This window comes from Ranitomeya imitator, chromosome 1, assembly GCF_032444005.1.
Source record: "Ranitomeya imitator isolate aRanImi1 chromosome 1, aRanImi1.pri, whole genome shotgun sequence".
In the NCBI taxonomy this organism is placed as follows: domain Eukaryota; kingdom Metazoa; phylum Chordata; class Amphibia; order Anura; family Dendrobatidae; genus Ranitomeya; species Ranitomeya imitator.
In genome coordinates this window covers 1,132,533,448-1,132,550,935 of record NC_091282.1, presented here as the reverse complement: position 1 = coordinate 1,132,550,935, position 17,488 = coordinate 1,132,533,448, and the positions used below count along the sequence as shown (strand labels likewise).

Sequence of the window (17,488 nt, the reverse complement as noted above, 5' to 3'; positions counted from 1 at the left end):
ACGCAGTATATAACACAGCCCACACATTATATAACACAGGCCACGTAGTATATAGCACAGCCCACATAGTATGTAGCACAGCCCACACAGTATATAACGCAGCCCACGCAGTATATAACGAAGGCCACGCAGTATATAACGCAGCCCACGCAGTATATAACGCAGCCCACGCAGTATATAACGCAGCCCACACAGTATATAACACAAGCCACGTAGCATATAACACAGCCCACGTATATAGCATAGCCACGTAGTACATAGCATAGCCACGTATAGAACACAGCCCACGCAGTATATAACACAGCCCACGCAGTATATAACACAGCCCACGCAGTATATAACACAGCCCACGCAGTATATAACACAGCCCACGCAGTATATAATACAAGCCACGTAGCATATCACAAAGTCCAAGTAGTATATAGCATAGCCACGTAGTATTTAGCATAGCCACGTATATAACACAGCCACGTAGTATACAGCACAGCTTACGCAGAATATAACACAGCCCACGCAGTATATAACACAGCCCACGCAGTATACAGCACAGCTTACGCAGAATATAACACAGCCCACGCAGTATATAACACAGCCCACGCAGTATATAACACAGCCCACACATTATATAACACAGGCCACGTAGTATATAGCACAGCCCACATAGTATATAGCACAGCCCACGCAGTATATAACACAGCCATGTAGTATATTGCACAGGCACGTAGTATATAACACAGCCCACGCAGTATATAACGCAGCCCACGCAGTATATAACGCAGCCCACGCAGTATATAACGCAGCCCACGCAGTATATAACACAAGCCACGCAGCATATAACACAGCCCACGTATATAGCATAGCCACGTAGTATATAGCATAGCCACGCATAGAACACAGCCCACGCAGTATATAACACAGCCCACGCAGTATATAACACAGCCCACGCAGTATATAACACAGCCCACGCAGTATATAACACAGTCCACGCAGTATATAACACAGGCCACGTAGTATATAGCACAGCCCACATAGTATATAGCACAGCCCACGCAGTATATAACACAGCCAATGCAGTATATAACACAGCCCACGCAGAATATAACACAGCCAATGCAGTATATAGCACAGCCCACGCAGTATATAGCACAGCCCACGCAGTATATAACACAGCCATGTAGTATATTGCACAGCCCACGTAGTATATAACACAGCCACGTAGTATATAGCACAGCCCACGCAGTATATAACAGCCATGTAGTATATTGCACAGCCCACGCAGTATATAATACAAGCCACGTAGCATATCACACAGTCCAAGTAGTATATAGCATAGCCACGTAGTATTTAGCATAGCCACGTATATAACACAGCCACGTAGTATACAGCACAGCTTACGCAGAATATAACAGCCCACGCAGTATATAACACAGCCCACGCAGTATATAACACAAGCCACGTAGCATAAAACACAGCCCACGTAGTATATAGTATAGCCACGTAGTATATAGTATAGAACACAGCCCACGCAGTATATAACACAGCCCACGCAGTATATAACACAGCCCACGCAGTATATAACACAGCCCACACATTATATAACACAGGCCACGTAGTATATAGCACAGCCCACGCAGTATATAACACAGCCATGTAGTATATTGCACAGGCACGCAATATATAACGCAGCCCACGCAGTATATGACGCAGCCCACGCAGTATATAACGCAGCCCACACAGTATATAACACAAGCCACGTAGCATATAACACAGCCCACGTATATAGCATAGCCACGTAGTACATAGCATAGCCACGTATAGAACACAGCCCACGCAGTATATAACACAGCCCACGCAGTATATAACACAGCCCACGCAGTATATAACACAGCCCACGCAGTATATAATACAAGCCACGTAGCATATCACACAGTCCAAGTAGTATATAGCATAGCCACGTAGTATTTAGCATAGCCACGTATATAACACAGCCACGTAGTATACAGCACAGCTTACGCAGAATATAACACAGCCCAAGCAGTATATAACACAGCCCACGCAGTATATAACACAGCCCACACATTATATAACACAGGCCACGTAGTATATAGCACAGCCCACATAGTATATAGCACAGCCCACGCAGTATATAACACAGCCTACACATTATATAACACAGGCCACGTAGTATATAGCACAGCCCACATAGTATGTAGCACAGCCCACGCAGTATATAACACAGCCATGTAGTATATTGCACAGGCACGCAATATATAACGCAGCCCACGCAGTATATAACGCAGCCCACGCAGTATATAACGCAGCCCACGCAGTATATAACGCAGCCCACGCAGTATATAACGCAGCCCACGCAGTATATAACGCAGCCCACGCAGTATATAACGCAGCCCACGCAGTATATAACGCAGCCCACGCAGTATATAACGCAGCCCACGCAGTATATAACGCAGCCCACGCAGTATATAACGCAGCCCACACAGTATATAACACAAGCCACGTAGCATATAACACAGCCCACGTATATAGCATAGCCACGTAGTACATAGCATAGCCACGTATAGAACACAGCCCACGCAGTATATAACACAGCCCACGCAGTATATAACACAGCCCACGCAGTATATAACACAGCCCACGCAGTATATAACACAGCCCACGCAGTATATAACACAGCCCACGCAGTATATAACACAGCCCACGCAGTATATAATACAAGCCACGTAGCATATCACACAGTCCAAGTAGTATATAGCATAGCCACGTAGTATTTAGCATAGCCACGTATATAACACAGCCACGTAGTATACAGCACAGCTTACGCAGAATATAACACAGCCCACGCAGTATATAACACAGCCCACGCAGTATATAACACAGCCCACGCAGTATTTAACACAGCCCACGCAGTATATAACACAGCCCACACATTATATAACACAGGCCACGTAGTATATAGCACAGCCCACATAGTATATAGCACAGCCCACGCAGTATATAACACAGCCATGTAGTATATTGCACAGGCACGTAGTATATAACACAGCCACGCAGTATATAACACAGCCCACGCAGTATATAACGCAGCCCACGCAGTATATAACGCAGCCCACGCAGTATATAACACAAGCCACGCAGCATATAACACAGCCCACGTATATAGCATAGCCACGTAGTATATAGCATAGCCACGCATAGAACACAGCCCACGCAGTATATAACACAGCCCACGCAGTATATAACACAAGCCACGCAGCATATAACACAGCCCACGTATATAGCATAGCCACGTAGTATATAGCATAGCCACGCATAGAACACAGCCCACGCAGTATATAACACAGCCCACGCAGTATATAACACAGCCCACGCAGTATATAACACAGCCCACGCAGTATATAACACAGGCCACGTAGTATATAGCACAGCCCACATAGTATATAGCACAGCCCACGCAGTATATAACACAGCCAATGCAGTATATAACACAGCCCACGCAGAATATAACACAGCCAATGCAGTATATAGCACAGCCCACGCAGTATATAGCACAGCCCACGCAGTATATAACACTGCCATGTAGTATATTGCACAGCCCACGTAGTATATAACACAGCCACGTAGTATATAGCACAGCCCACGCAGTATATAACAGCCATGTAGTATATTGCACAGCCCACGCAGTATATAATACAAGCCACGTAGCATATCACACAGTCCAAGTAGTATATAGCATAGCCACGTAGTATTTAGCATAGCCACGTATATAACACAGCCACGTAGTATACAGCACAGCTTACGCAGAATATAACACAGCCCACGCAGTATATAACACAGCCCACGCAGTATATAACACAAGCCACGTAGCATAAAACACAGCCCATGTAGTATATAGTATAGCCACGTAGTATATAGTATAGAACACAGCCTACGCAGTATATAACACAGCCCACGCAGTATATAACACAGCCCACGCAGTATATAACACAGCCCACACATTATATAACACAGGCCACGTAGTATATAGCACAGCCCACATAGTATGTAGCACAGCCCACGCAGTATATAACACAGCCATGTAGTATATTGCACAGGCACGCAATATATAACGCAGCCCACGCAGTATATAACGCAGCCCACGCAGTATATAACGCAGCCCACGCAGTATATAACGCAGCCCACGCAGTATATAACGCAGCCCACGCAGTATATAACGCAGCCCACGCAGTATATAACGCAGCCCACGCAGTATATAACGCAGTCCACGCAGTATATAACGCAGCCCACGCAGTATATAACGCAGCCCACGCAGTATATAACGCAGCCCACGCAGTATATAACGCAGCCCACGCAGTATATAACGCAGCCCACGCAGTATATAACGCAGCCCACGCAGTATATAACGCAGCCCACGCAGTATATAACACAAGCCACGTAGCATATAACACAGCCCACGTATATAGCATAGCCACGTAGTACATAGCATAGCCACGTATAGAACACAGCCCACGCAGTATATAACACAGCCCACGCAGTATATAACACAGCCCACGCAGTATATAACACAGCCCACGCAGTATATAATACAAGCCACGTAGCATATCACACAGTCCAAGTAGTATATAGCATAGCCACGTAGTATTTAGCATAGCCACGTATATAACACAGCCACGTAGTATACAGCACAGCTTACGCAGAATATAACACAGCCCAAGCAGTATATAACACAGCCCACGCAGTATATAACACAGCCCACACATTATATAACACAGGCCACGTAGTATATAGCACAGCCCACATAGTATATAGCACAGCCCACGCAGTATATAACACAGCCATGTAGTATATTGCACAGGCACGTAGTATATAACACAGCCCACGCAGTATATAACGCAGCCCACGCAGTATATAACGCAGCCCACGCAGTATATAACGCAGCCCACGCAGTATATAACGCAGCCCACGCAGTATATAACGCAGCCCACGCAGTATATAACACAAGCCACGTAGCATATAACACAGCCCACGTATATAGCATAGCCACGTAGTATATAGCATAGCCACGCATAGAACACAGCCCACGCAGTATATAACACAGCCCACGCAGTATATAACACAGCCCACGCAGTATATAACACAGGCCACGTAGTATATAGCACAGCCCACATAGTATATAGCACAGCCCACGCAGTATATAACACAGCCATGTAGTATATTGCACAGGCACGCAGTATATAACGCAGCCCACGCAGTATATAACGCAGCCCACAGTATATAACGCAGCCCACGCAGTATATAACGCAGCCCACGCAGTATATAACGCAGCCCACACAGTACATAACACAAGCCACGTAGCACATAACACAGCCCACGTATATAGCATAGCCACGTAGTATATAGCATAGCCACGTATAGAACACAGCCCACGCAGTATATAACACAGCCCACGCAGTATAACACAGCCCACGCAGTATATAACACAGCCCACGCAGTATATAACACAGCCCACGCAGTATATAACACAGCCCACGCAGTATAACACAGCCCACGCAGTATATAACACAGCCCACGCAGTATATAACACAGCCCACGCAGTATATAATACAAGCCACGTAGCATATAACACAGTCCAAGTAGTATATAGCATAGCCACGTAGTATTTAGCATAGCCACGTATATAACACAGCCACGTAGTATACAGCACAGCTTACGCAGTATATAACACAGGCCACGCAGTATATAACACAGCTCACGCAGTATATAACACAGCCCACGCAGTATATAACACAGCCCACGCAGTATATAACACAGCCCACGCAGTATGTAACAGCCTACGCAGTATGTAACAGCCCACGCAGTATCTAACACAGCCCACGCAGTATCTAACACAGCCCACGCAGTATCTAACACAGCCCACGCAGTATCTAACACAGCCCACGCAGTATCTAACAGCCCACGCAGAATCTAACACAGCCCACGCAGTATAACACAAGCCACGTAGCATAAAACACAGCCCACGTAGTATATTGTATAGCCACGTAGTATATAGTATAGAACACAGCCCACGCAGTATATAACACAGCCCACGCAGTATATTACAGCCCACGCAGTATATAACACAGCCCACACATTATATAACACAGGCCACGTAGTATATAGCACAGCCCACGTAGTATATAGCAATGTGGGCACCATATCCCTGTTAAAAAAAACAATTAAAATAAAAAATAGTTATATACTCACCTACCGTTGGCCCCCAGATCCAGCCCAGGCCTTTACCGATGCTCTTCGCGACGCTCCGGTCCCAGTAACGCCTAGCGGCAATAACCCGTGATCATGTAGCGGTCTCGCGAGACCGCCACGTGATCTCGGGGCATTGCCGCAATGCATTCTCGGGACCAGAGAGTGAGGAGCGGGAAAGGCTGCGGCGGACTTCGGAAGGTGAGAATATAATGTTTTTTATTTATTTTTTTAATTATTTATAACATTATATGCATAGGCAGCATCAATAGTAAAAAGTTGGTCCGGGATGGTCGCTGATCGGCTGGCTGGCCGCGACTAATCAGCGAAGCGTGGTTTAAATCCCGTGCCAATTCGCGGCCGGCTGGGCTCGACCAATCAGCGACAGGCGCTGTCCGGCCACAAATCAGCGAAGCACGATTTAAATCCCGCTAAGTCATCTGGGTAAATTCGCAATGCATCACTGGGAACAGAAGCTGTTGAGAGCATCGTGAGGAGTGGGAAAGCTGCAGAGGCGACGGAAGGCAAGAATAGCATGATTTTTTTTTTTTTTTTTAATTATTTTTATCATTATTTTTTTTTTACTATTGATGCTGCATAGCCAGCATTAAAGGCAACCTGTCACCCCGTTTTTTCAGATTGAGATAAAAATACTGTTAAATAGGGCCTGCGCTGTGCATTACAATAGTGTATGTAGTGTACCCCGATTCCCCACCTATGCTGCGAAATACATTACCAAAGTCCCCGTTTTCGCCTGTCAATTAGGCTGGTCAGGTCGGGTGGGCGTGGTGACATCGCTGTTTCTTCCCCAGCTTTCCGTTGGTGGCGTAGTGGTGTGCGCATGTCCAAGTGCCGAATCCACTGCGCGCAGGTGAAGAAAAAGCGCGCGATCTGCGCTATTACCCTTGTCATCGGTGGGGGCGGCCATCTTCCTGAGGCCGCGCGTGCGCAGATGGAGTGCTCTGCTGCACGGGGCTTCAGGAAAATGGCCGCGTGCGCAGATAGAGATCGCGGTTTGCATCTCGGCTTCAGGAAAATGGCCGCCGTGATCTCCATCTGCGCAATCTGCAAAAACGGGGTGACAGGTTCCCTTTAATAGTAAAAAGTTGGTCTGGGATGGGGCGAGACACTGGCGTTGACTGGAGGAGAGTTGGGAGGGGCCAATTCGCGGCTGGACTAAGCCTGTCACTGATCAGCGACGCGGGATTTCTGTGACAGACAGACGGAAGTACCCCTTAGACGATTATATAGATAGATTGAAGGCATACTGAACCAGCATGGCTACCACAGCATCTTGCAGCGGCATGCTAGTCCATCCGGTTTGCGTTTAGTTGGATCATCATTTATTTTTCAACAGGACAATGACCCCAAAAACACCTCCAGGCTGTGTAAAGGCTATTTGACCAAGAAGGAGAGTGATGGGGTGCTATGCCAGATGACCTGGCCTCCACAGTCACCAGACTGGTTTGGGGTGAGCTGGACCGCAAAGTGAAGGCAAAAGGGCCAACAAGTGCTAAGCATCTCTGGGAACTCCTTCAAGATTGTTGGAAGACCATTTCCGGTGACTACCTCTTGAAGCTCATCAAGAGAATGCCAAGAGTGTGCAAAGCAGTCATCAAAGCAAAAGGTGGCTACTTTGAAGAACCTAGAAAATAAGACATAATTTCAGTTGTTTCACACTTTTTTGTTAAGTATATAAATCCACATATGTTAATTCATAGTTTTGATGCCTTCAGTGTGAATGCACAATTTTCAGTCATGAAAATACAGAAAAATCTTTAAATGAGAAGGTGTGTCCAAACTTTTGGTCTGTACTGTATATTTTTGCATTTTTAAATATGTCAAAAGTATAAAAAGGGTACAAAACCTCAATATATACAGTAATATGCTACATTTTTTATTTGCTTCACAATATTATCATATTTTATGACTGTTAATAATAGTGTGGCATTGTATTAGTAATGTGCTATGTGAACTTTAATGCAACGGCGCCTCTACTGGCCAAAGTATAGAAAAGATTCCTCGCAGCTTTAAGGCTACGTTCACATTAGCGTCATGCGACGCTGCGTCGCCGACGCAACGCACGACGCATCGGAAACGCACGCAAAAACGCAACTTTTGTGACGCAAGCGTCGGACGCATGCGTCGTAAAACGCAGCGTTTTTGGTGCGTTTTTACAAAAACGCAGCGTTTTACGACGCATGCGTTGTCAAACACTGATTAGATCTTTACACACAATTTAGTGTCTAGACACTAGATAACACCACCAATGAATAGAAGAGGGTGGGTCTAGTGTCTAGACAATCGATAATGCCACCAATGGGTAGATGGGGGTGGGTATTAATGTAATAGTGGTATATATACCCCGGCATACATTATTTCCAACCATAGAGCATCAAGATGGATCGTTCCATGGAGAGTATCTACCTCACTTTTCAGCTGGAATTAGCCCTTGCTATAGCTTATGCTTTTGCCTGTCAAGAACAGAGGAAAAGAGACAAACAACGGAGAAGGCGTCGTCGGCGTTTTTGGCTACACCCTATAGTGGAAGTCCGAGAGAGTCGTGGAGTGTACCATTGTCTTTTTGGCGAATTAAATGAGAACCAGGACAAATATTTTGAGTACACCAGGATGTCAAAAGACAGCTTCCAATATCTGCTGCGTCTGGTGGAAGGAGCCATATCCAGGCAGGACACGCAGCTCCGTAAATCGATTTCCCCTGAGGAACGTCTGCTGGTGACTCTACGGTACGTAATGGAATGTGAAGGATTTATATGTTCTTGCCACTTTTTAAATTAACGTGTTTTTGTTTTTTGGGGTGGGGGATTGTAATTAAAAATGAAAAATTCTTTCATAACAATTAAATTAATTATATTTATTTATTTATTTTTCTTCTTGTCAGTTTCCTGGCTACCGGAGAGACATTGAGATCACTGCATTTCCAGTTTCGGATTGGAGTCTCAACACTGTCGGGTATTATTGCAGACACATGCCGCGCATTGTGGGACAACCTCAGGGAGGAATTTTTACCCATCCCTACAAGAGAATTATGGCATGCCAACGCCCAAAAATTTGAAAAAGTTTGTGATTTCCCTAACTGTATCGGAGCCGTGGATGGCAAGCACATTAGGATTACCAAGCCTTCAAGAAGTGGATCTCTTTTTTATAATTATAAAAAATACTTTTCCACCGTGCTGATGGCAATTGCAGGTGCGGACTGCAGGTTTCTCGCTGTGGACATTGGAGCGTTTGGTCGTGCAAATGATTCACGGACATTTAAGGAGTCTGACATGGGCCGAAGATTATACGAGAACAATTTTAATTTCCCCCATCCACGACCTCTTCCTAACACCGAAGGCCCGGCCCTGCCATTTGTTGTGGTTGGGGATGAGGCTTTTCAAATGTGTGGCAACCTACTTAAACCGTACTCTAGTCGGGGGTTGGACCGCACAAAAAGTATTTTTAATTATAGACTGTCCAGGGCCCGAAGAACTGTGGAGTGCGCCTTTGGCATTCTGGTGTCCAAATGGCGTATCTTAGGATCCGCAATAAATTTGAAAATTGAGACAGTGGATGAGGTGGTGAAGGCGTGTGTGGTTCTACACAATTTTATTATTGATAAAGAGAGAGTCAACGTTGAACTCGATGAACCCATACAAAATCCATTGCCTGATTATCAAGCTCATCCTCTGCGGACAACTTTGGAGATTGCTCATATGAGGGACCAATTTGCTGCATATTTTGTTTCCGATGTTGGCCGTGTTTCTTGGCAAGATCAAATGGTGTAATTCAACGTGTTGTTATGATGTTATGTAAACACTGTGGAGCCCATGTAACCATCATATGTTTGGTTATTAATGTCACCCGATTGTCTAATGCGTTGTGTTTGTTAATAAAGTTTTGTGCCTTTCCGCCTTTCCGTTTTCACAAAACAAATCTCCCATCCGTTTTTCCATAGTAATTGTAAAAAATCCTATTTTATTGAAAGTAATGATTGTCCCACAAAATTTATGTGAGCACCAGTACCCAAATGGACTGTGACAAAACAATAAAATTTGCAGCCGTGAGTACCATAGTTTTGACGTATAAAACTTCATCGGCTCCCACCTTGTTAACCATAATTAATACTGAAGACTATTTTCATATGGAACCTGGCTTGACAAGGAGGGAAACTATCATGTTTGCAAAACTCTACAGAGTTAACACTATTGTACTCAGGATGGTAGAATTTGTCCAGAGTCAAATAGTGGCGACACTGTGAACATTGCTTCCACCTCACCTGACCAATATTTTAAAGGGAACCAGTCACCTGTATTTTGTGGGACTGGAACACCCCAAAACTCTGCCCATATGAGCCAAAAACAGTCCCACCAAATTCAGGTGACAGGTTCCCTTTAAGGTACATTAATAAAACTATTCTACAACGATAACTACCAGTGATACCACCGGACCGTGATCGTTGTTTATTGGTCGTGTGGTTGATGGAGAGCTGTCACACAGCCAGCTCTCCAGCAACCCAAAAAGAGCAAGTCCCGTGTAATCTGGGAAATGTTATGAAGCGCATGGCCGCACTCACGATGTTTACCATTGTAAATGTAGTTATTAAAAATACAAAACAACATTTTATTACGGTGTGTGACACGTCCATCGCCGTCAGCTTTCCGTACTGTGCCAGCCCTAAACCACAGTACAGCGTTTATTATTAACGGTGTGCTCTGATTTACGGGCGGGAATCACAGTGTAAGTAATTGCGGAAAGATGACGGCGAGGGACGTGGTTGACACCTTTTTTGATTTGTGGGGTATTTTTTAATTTTTATTTGAGTGTTTAAAACACTGCGCTAGTAACCCAATATTACCTATTTTAAAATAAAGACATCGCTTGATCGGTGTCTAACTCGCCGATCCAACAATGACAGCGTGGGTAACAAAAAAAAATCATAATCATTCGTTGACACCCAAAATCTCACAGCAGGGGCTCTATCGTTTTACGATTACAGAAAAGATAACGTTGGTTACACAAATAAACCAACTTTATCTATACTGAAATCGTTGTGTGATGGTACATTTTAAACTTGACATATTGAGCAATGCTGGTTGTGTTTGTAACAGCTGATAGTACAATGAGCGCCAGGCCTATAAAACAATTAATAAAAAAAAATCTAAAAAATATTGTCAGACATTGCACATCAGTTACAAAGACAATATTTGTGTATACGGCGCAAGGTGTCATTTGGTGAAAACTTTATTTGAGACAATAAAAACCAATTTTTTGTAAACCAAATAAATTTTTTATTTTGGGACAGGAAAAAAAATTAGGGACATAACATTACGGGGTACCTACATCCACAACTAAAGGGGATTGATATCCCTCACTTCTGGTGGGTGTGGAAGAGACCGAGGAGGAGGACGAGGAGGAGGAGGACGAGGGGGAGGAAGCAGCAGCATATTCAATGATACTTGACGGGATGCCGACATCCATCCACTGTTGGGATACTTCCAAAGCAGGTGAGGGAGGAGGAGGAGGGACGACGACCAGTGTCCTTGGCTGGCTACTCCGGCTCCGGGTCGACCCAGGCTGTGTTGACGGTGTGCTCCTTGTAGACCCAGGCTGGGTACTGGGTGTGCTCCGTGTAGACCCAGCCTGGGTACTTGGTGTGCTCCGGGTCGACCCAGGCTGTGTTCTGGTGGTAGTTGTGGGAGCAGCCATAGCCAAGGTCGTAGTGCTAGTCGTCGTCGTCTTGGTCTTCTTTTTTTTCCTCCTCTCTCCCTCTGTGTGTGGGTCGGCTTCCCGTCTGTGCCCGTGTGCCCTTGAAGGCCGGTCTTGCTCCGACCTTTGGGGCTCTGTTCTGTGGTGGCGGTGGCGGTGGCCCTCGTCACGCGGACCTCTGTGGTGGTGCTCTGCAGCAGGAGTCGGAGTCATGGCAGCCAGCGATGGTACTGTGGGCGCATTTGTCGCTGACTGCATGACCCGAGCCTGCTGCAGAGCAGTGACATAAAGATTGTTGCAGCCCTGCATGACCGAAATCTGGAGTTCCGGCGTAAGATGTTCAACCATCCCGTTGTGAAGGGCATTAAAAAAATGTTTCGCCGGCCTCGCGAGATCCGTTTCGATGTTTTCAAGACGCCGCTCGATATTTGACATTTTATCGCACAGCGCCTTGAAACCATTCTGAAAGACGGTACTCAAATGTAAAAATTCGGGCATGGGCGCCCTGTCCGAGGCCCGCTGACGCTGTCGGGAAGACCCGAAGGAAGGAGCGACAGAGGCCTCGGCCAGGGGAACATCTGATGGACCGGCTGCCGGTTCGCCAGATTGTGGTGGTGCAGACCTGCTCTCGCTGTGGGATGGCTGCGAGGCTTGAGATGGCGCTTCCCAAAGGACCGCTCCAGAGGGTCGGACAGGCTCGCGGGTGCTGCTGTGTGTTCTGTGAAAACATAAGGAAAGCATTAGTATACTAAATATCAAATTTCACAGGCGTCATTAATTAACTTTACCGCCAGGTATCCATTACCGCCATTAATATTAACCTATTTTTAATCTTGACACTGCATATGCACCATCAATATTAAAAAAAACACATTTATTTTATTCCAAATAGTCACCCATGATTGCGATTTAACGCCAGACAATTATGCTTACGTTGGAATTGCCATGACGTCACGGTCATGTGACCGAGACGTCATCACAGGTCCTTTGAGCTGAGCAAGCATGGGAACATAACCTGCCTTGCAGTGGAATGTATGGCGTGTCTATAATATTTTAATTATTTGTGTATAACTAAATCGGGGATACACCTGGATAGGTACTATACTAATCCCCTATGAAATATTGGCTGGGCATGGCCAATCTACTAGCTTTCTGTGTTCTGTATACTTCCGATTTCAGGGACATTACTAGTAAGTCACGCTCACCATTGTAGTAATCCCAGAAGGGAGCTGCTGTGTAAAGTGTGAGAATACCAGAAATGAATATAAATTCGAGGTCAACGAGGCGTGAAAAGTAAAAACAAAATACTTTATTCACTTCAATCAGAAGCAGAGGATGAAACATCTGCACAATACAATAAAAACACTATCTACGTGTTTCAGGTCTGATGTTCCCTGCCACCTGAAACGCGTAGATAGTGTCTATGGTATTGTGCTGATTTTTCATCCTCTGCTTATGATTGAAGAGTATAAAAGTATGTATTTTTTACTTTTCACGCCTCGGTGAACTCACCTTTTTTTTTTTGTTTAAATACTTTGAACTTGCCAAAATAAATGGCTGGGCAATAAGCTAAGTGGCTGGAATGTAGTATGTGAATATGCATGTTGTAAAAACTAGGTGTGTGCATAGGTACTAGACTTACTCTCTGCTTTCAAGGACCGGTCTCAAGAATTGCAGTATACGGTTATACTTGTAAACCGAGGTCCTTGAAGCCGCTGCACCACTACGGGCCTGTCCTTCCTTTTTCAGGCCCCTCTTGAAACGGTCCTTCATGGAGCGCCATCTGGTCCGCAGTTTTCGAACTGTGTATAAATAAATAAAAAAACACAACAAAATTTAGAGAATATATTGACAACGATTACGCAACCGTGTGCAATACCAATAGAAGACATCACAGACGGTTGTGTAATCCTAGCATGATGGGTCACAGCAGCATTTTGGAAATACTTACGAAAACTAGCTTTGACCGTGGGGGAAGCGCTGTCGAAGCCATCCCACAGCAATTGTGCCACCTCTTTCCACATACACCGCAATATGCCCTGGTCCGCGTGCCGGGGGTCACGGCTGTCCCACAACGGGCCCCGTTCCTCTATGGATGCCACCATGAGGTCGATGTTGAGGGGTTCATCCAGGGCCCGTTGTGAAACCTAGAAAAAATGGAAAATATTAATTGTTGCAAGATAAATAAAAGTTGACCCTACCTCCTCCACCGCCACCTACCACACACAACACCACCCCATCCCGCCACCCCCCATACCCGCCCAAAAAAAAAAAAAGTTTAAAAAAAAAAACTTACTCTCCGTCCTGCAACCACAGCTTGGCCCCGTGGTCTCTGCTCCTGCTCCGGTCTCTGCTCCTGCTCCCTCTCTTCCTCCTGGCTCTCCTCCTCACTTGAAGAAGCCTGCAAAATAGTTTACCAAAAAGTTGAGTGACCCATCTACAAATGAAAGCGAATATAGTAATAGTAGATCATGTACTCACCTCACTCCTCAGCGGTGGGGTGCTGGAATCACTGCCGCTGGCCATGACTATTAATGCAATTCTGAAATAAAGAACAAAATAATTGTTCCTATGCTCCTATGCACAATCCAGCAATATAAAAAAAAAACAAAAAAAAAAGGCATTTAAACCACAAACAACATTGCACTCCAACCTAACGCTGAGCAAACAACACTGCCACATTGATTAAATTAAAGAAACAATGGCTGAGACAACCCAATGCCAGATTAAACTAAAGCCTAAAGATAAGATCTACAACAGACCCCATGTTGTAATACCAAAAGTTTTTTTTTTTTTTTAAAGTACAGTAATCCACGGAGCAAGAAACCCCAAAAACACAATAGATTTTTGAAAGGAAAAAAATGTAAATATTTAAAAACACCATACTTTACAATAAAACCGACAGGGCCGGAGACAATAGAAGGGCATACAACGCCATACATCACAGCCAGAAACATACAACAATGTCTTTACACAACCACAGTGCAGAACTACACAACTTGCAATAAAAAAATTATTACATGTAAAAGGGCGCATAATCATTCTATGCACTACCATACTTTACAATAAAACCGTCAGGGCCGGAGACTATTAAACGCCATCATATAACGCAATTTTTAAACATCACAACTGAATACAAAAAACACCACCAAACCAAATAATTGAAAATAAAATTCTATCCTGAAAAGAACAATCATCAAGGCCGCAGACACAATGAAACGCCATCCTATACAACGCCATACATCACAACCAGACTAAAAATACAACAATATCTTTAACCACAGTGCAGAATATAAAACACAACTTGCAAAAATAATTTTAAACCACATGTAGAAAATGCACAGAATCATTGTATACTTACATCTCTGGACAGCGGATAAGTAGAAGTGTTCTGGGATGTGTAGAAGTGTTCTGGTGATGGATTTCTTGCCTCAAGATGCTGCAGTAGAAGTGACAAACAATCCAAACATTTTCTTTATATAGGGGGGATGTTTATCTACTGTTTGCACTGTCTAGACACTGTCTAGACACCTTTTTGTTCAATTTTATGTAACGACGCATGCGTCGTACAACGCACGCACGACGCACACACGCGACGCAAGTGCGTTGTCAATGTGTTTCAATGGAGATTTTAACGCAATGTCGACGCACGAGCGACGCAAGTGCGACGCATGCGTTTTTTAGACGCTCGAAAAATGCAACATTGTCGCGTCTCCGACGCCACCCAGGTGCGGTGAAACGACGCATGCGTCGTGCGTTTTACCGAAAACGCACGACAACGCAACGCATGCGTCCCCAATGTAAAAGATAGGGGCGCATGAAGCATGCGTTGCCGTGCGTCGGCGACGCAGCGTCGCATGACGCTAATGTGAACGTAGCCTAAGGTGGTTATCAGGGATTTAAAAAAGGAAAAACAACCACTTGTTATGTTAGATGTGTTCAGCCATTTAAAATGTTGTTGTTTGATTGGTTTATTGAAAATAAAAAGTTATATATTTTTTGAGAAAGAAAAAAAAAATGTGAAAAAAAAATCAAACTAAATTGTGACAAAAAAGGTGCAATTCTTGAACAAGGTTTTTAATATGCAGGTTGGTTCAGGAGCCCCTGGCTGGGGAGCAGGGCACTACATCACACATATTGGGGTGCTCACTGCATGTAACCCCATTTCGCTGCATTATAGCACTGGTGTCACCATGTATTAAACTCAGGGTCCAGTTCATGAAAGCTTTTACGCCAGTACTGTGCATGGATTGGGGCCGGAACGTGGCGACTGCCCATCGTCAAACCCATGATGAGCGGTGGCAGCAAACTAATGGTTATGACTGCCACGTTCTTTGTCCTATACTTTAAAGGGGTAGTCCAGTTACAATATATTTATAGGCCAAACTATCCAATTGTGGGGGTCTTACACCCAGCAATAACATCAGCTCCAGCAGCAGCTGGATGCAAATAATGAAAGGAACAGTGCAGCTACATTCAATATGTAGCAGCTGCGGCCGGATACTGCAGATCAGCTCCGTTTCTTTTAAAGGAAATCTCTTGGTACGATCAAACCCCCTTCCATCTCTAAAAACTGCACATATGAGTCTGCAGGTCTTTTAAATGAAATATCCATTGACACCTTTATATTTTCTATCTGTTGCTGCATTAAATGAGAATTTTGAGTTATAATTTACATGCAAATGAGGTGTTACGTGCTCAATGGCTGACAGAGCACTTCCCGAGCCCCTGCCTGGTGAGGTTCTTTACCCTTCCCAGCAGCAGCTTTTTTAACTTAATTGATTGCTCACTGTCTTGACTTCCTTCCCTCGTGTCTGATGTCAAACAGTCAGCTAAATCAAACTAAAGAGTTAGGGTATGTGCCCACGTTCAGGATTGCATCAGGATTTGGTCAGGATTTTTCATCAGTATTTGTAAGCCAAACCAGGAGTGAAACAATTAGAGGAAAAGTATAATATAAACATATACTCCACTTTTGCATTTATCACCCACTCCTGGTTTTGGCTTACAAAAACTGATGAAAAATCCTGACCAAATCCTGATGCAATCCTGAACGTGGACACATACCCTTAGGGGTTGGGAGTGGAAACACCCTTGGGAGGCAGTGGCTCTTTAAGTGCCCAGATCATGTTCCCCTAATTATGTATATGGATTAAAATGACAATTACTTGGGAATGCAGCAACAGATAGACGATATAAAACTTGCGATGAACCCGCACCTCTCCAACCCGCCTGACGTCACCATTACGTCAATGTAGTCTCCACACTTTCACCAACAAGAAGTTCCGCACTCTCTGGGGACATGCAAGGTCAGCTTGGTACAGTTTTACACAGACAACCCCCTGACCACACTGGCCAAGGAAGGCATGAGGATGCGGCCCACGCAGTCACTGACGTGGCACAACACTCGACCACAACCCTGACAGGCCCCTTTCACTAGCACTAGTGAAACAGATCCTGGTCAGCCTGGTAGGACTGCCCCCAGTACCTCATTAGATATAAGCCAGAAACCAGCCGTGGTAGC

The 17,488-nt window shown here is 44.8% G+C and overlaps 2 protein-coding genes across 2 annotated transcripts in view; both read right to left on the bottom strand.

Moving 5' to 3' along the window:
- NFXL1 (nuclear transcription factor, X-box binding like 1) overlaps positions 1 to 17,488 on the bottom strand; it is a 202,031-nt gene that overhangs the window by 104,993 nt on the left and 79,550 nt on the right. The window lies entirely within an intron of this gene.
- LOC138657550 (uncharacterized) lies at positions 12,401 to 14,564 on the bottom strand. The gene is made up of 6 exons (XM_069745318.1): positions 14,446 to 14,564; positions 14,261 to 14,365; positions 13,916 to 14,111; positions 13,607 to 13,766; positions 12,552 to 12,682; positions 12,401 to 12,426 (listed from the first exon to the last, which is right to left on the bottom strand). The coding sequence occupies exons 1-6, from the start codon at positions 14,488 to 14,490 to the stop codon at positions 12,401 to 12,403; spliced, it is 663 nt and encodes a 220-aa protein (XP_069601419.1). The 5' UTR covers positions 14,491 to 14,564.

What these genes read in the sequence shown, in the direction of transcription:
- LOC138657550 (XM_069745318.1), bottom strand. Translation starts at nt 14,490, where the DNA reads ATGGCCAGCGGCAGTGATTCCAGCACCCCACCGCTGAGGAGTGAG. An exon ending in CCCCACCGCTGAGGAGTGAG is followed by an intron (nt 14,366 to 14,445) that starts GTGAGTACATGA and finishes ACTATTTTGCAG; the next exon opens with GCTTCTTCAAGTGAGGAGGA. An exon ending in ATCTGGCGAACCGGCAGCCG is followed by an intron (nt 12,427 to 12,551) that starts GTCCATCAGATG and finishes ACCGTCTTTCAG; the next exon opens with AATGGTTTCAAGGCGCTGTG.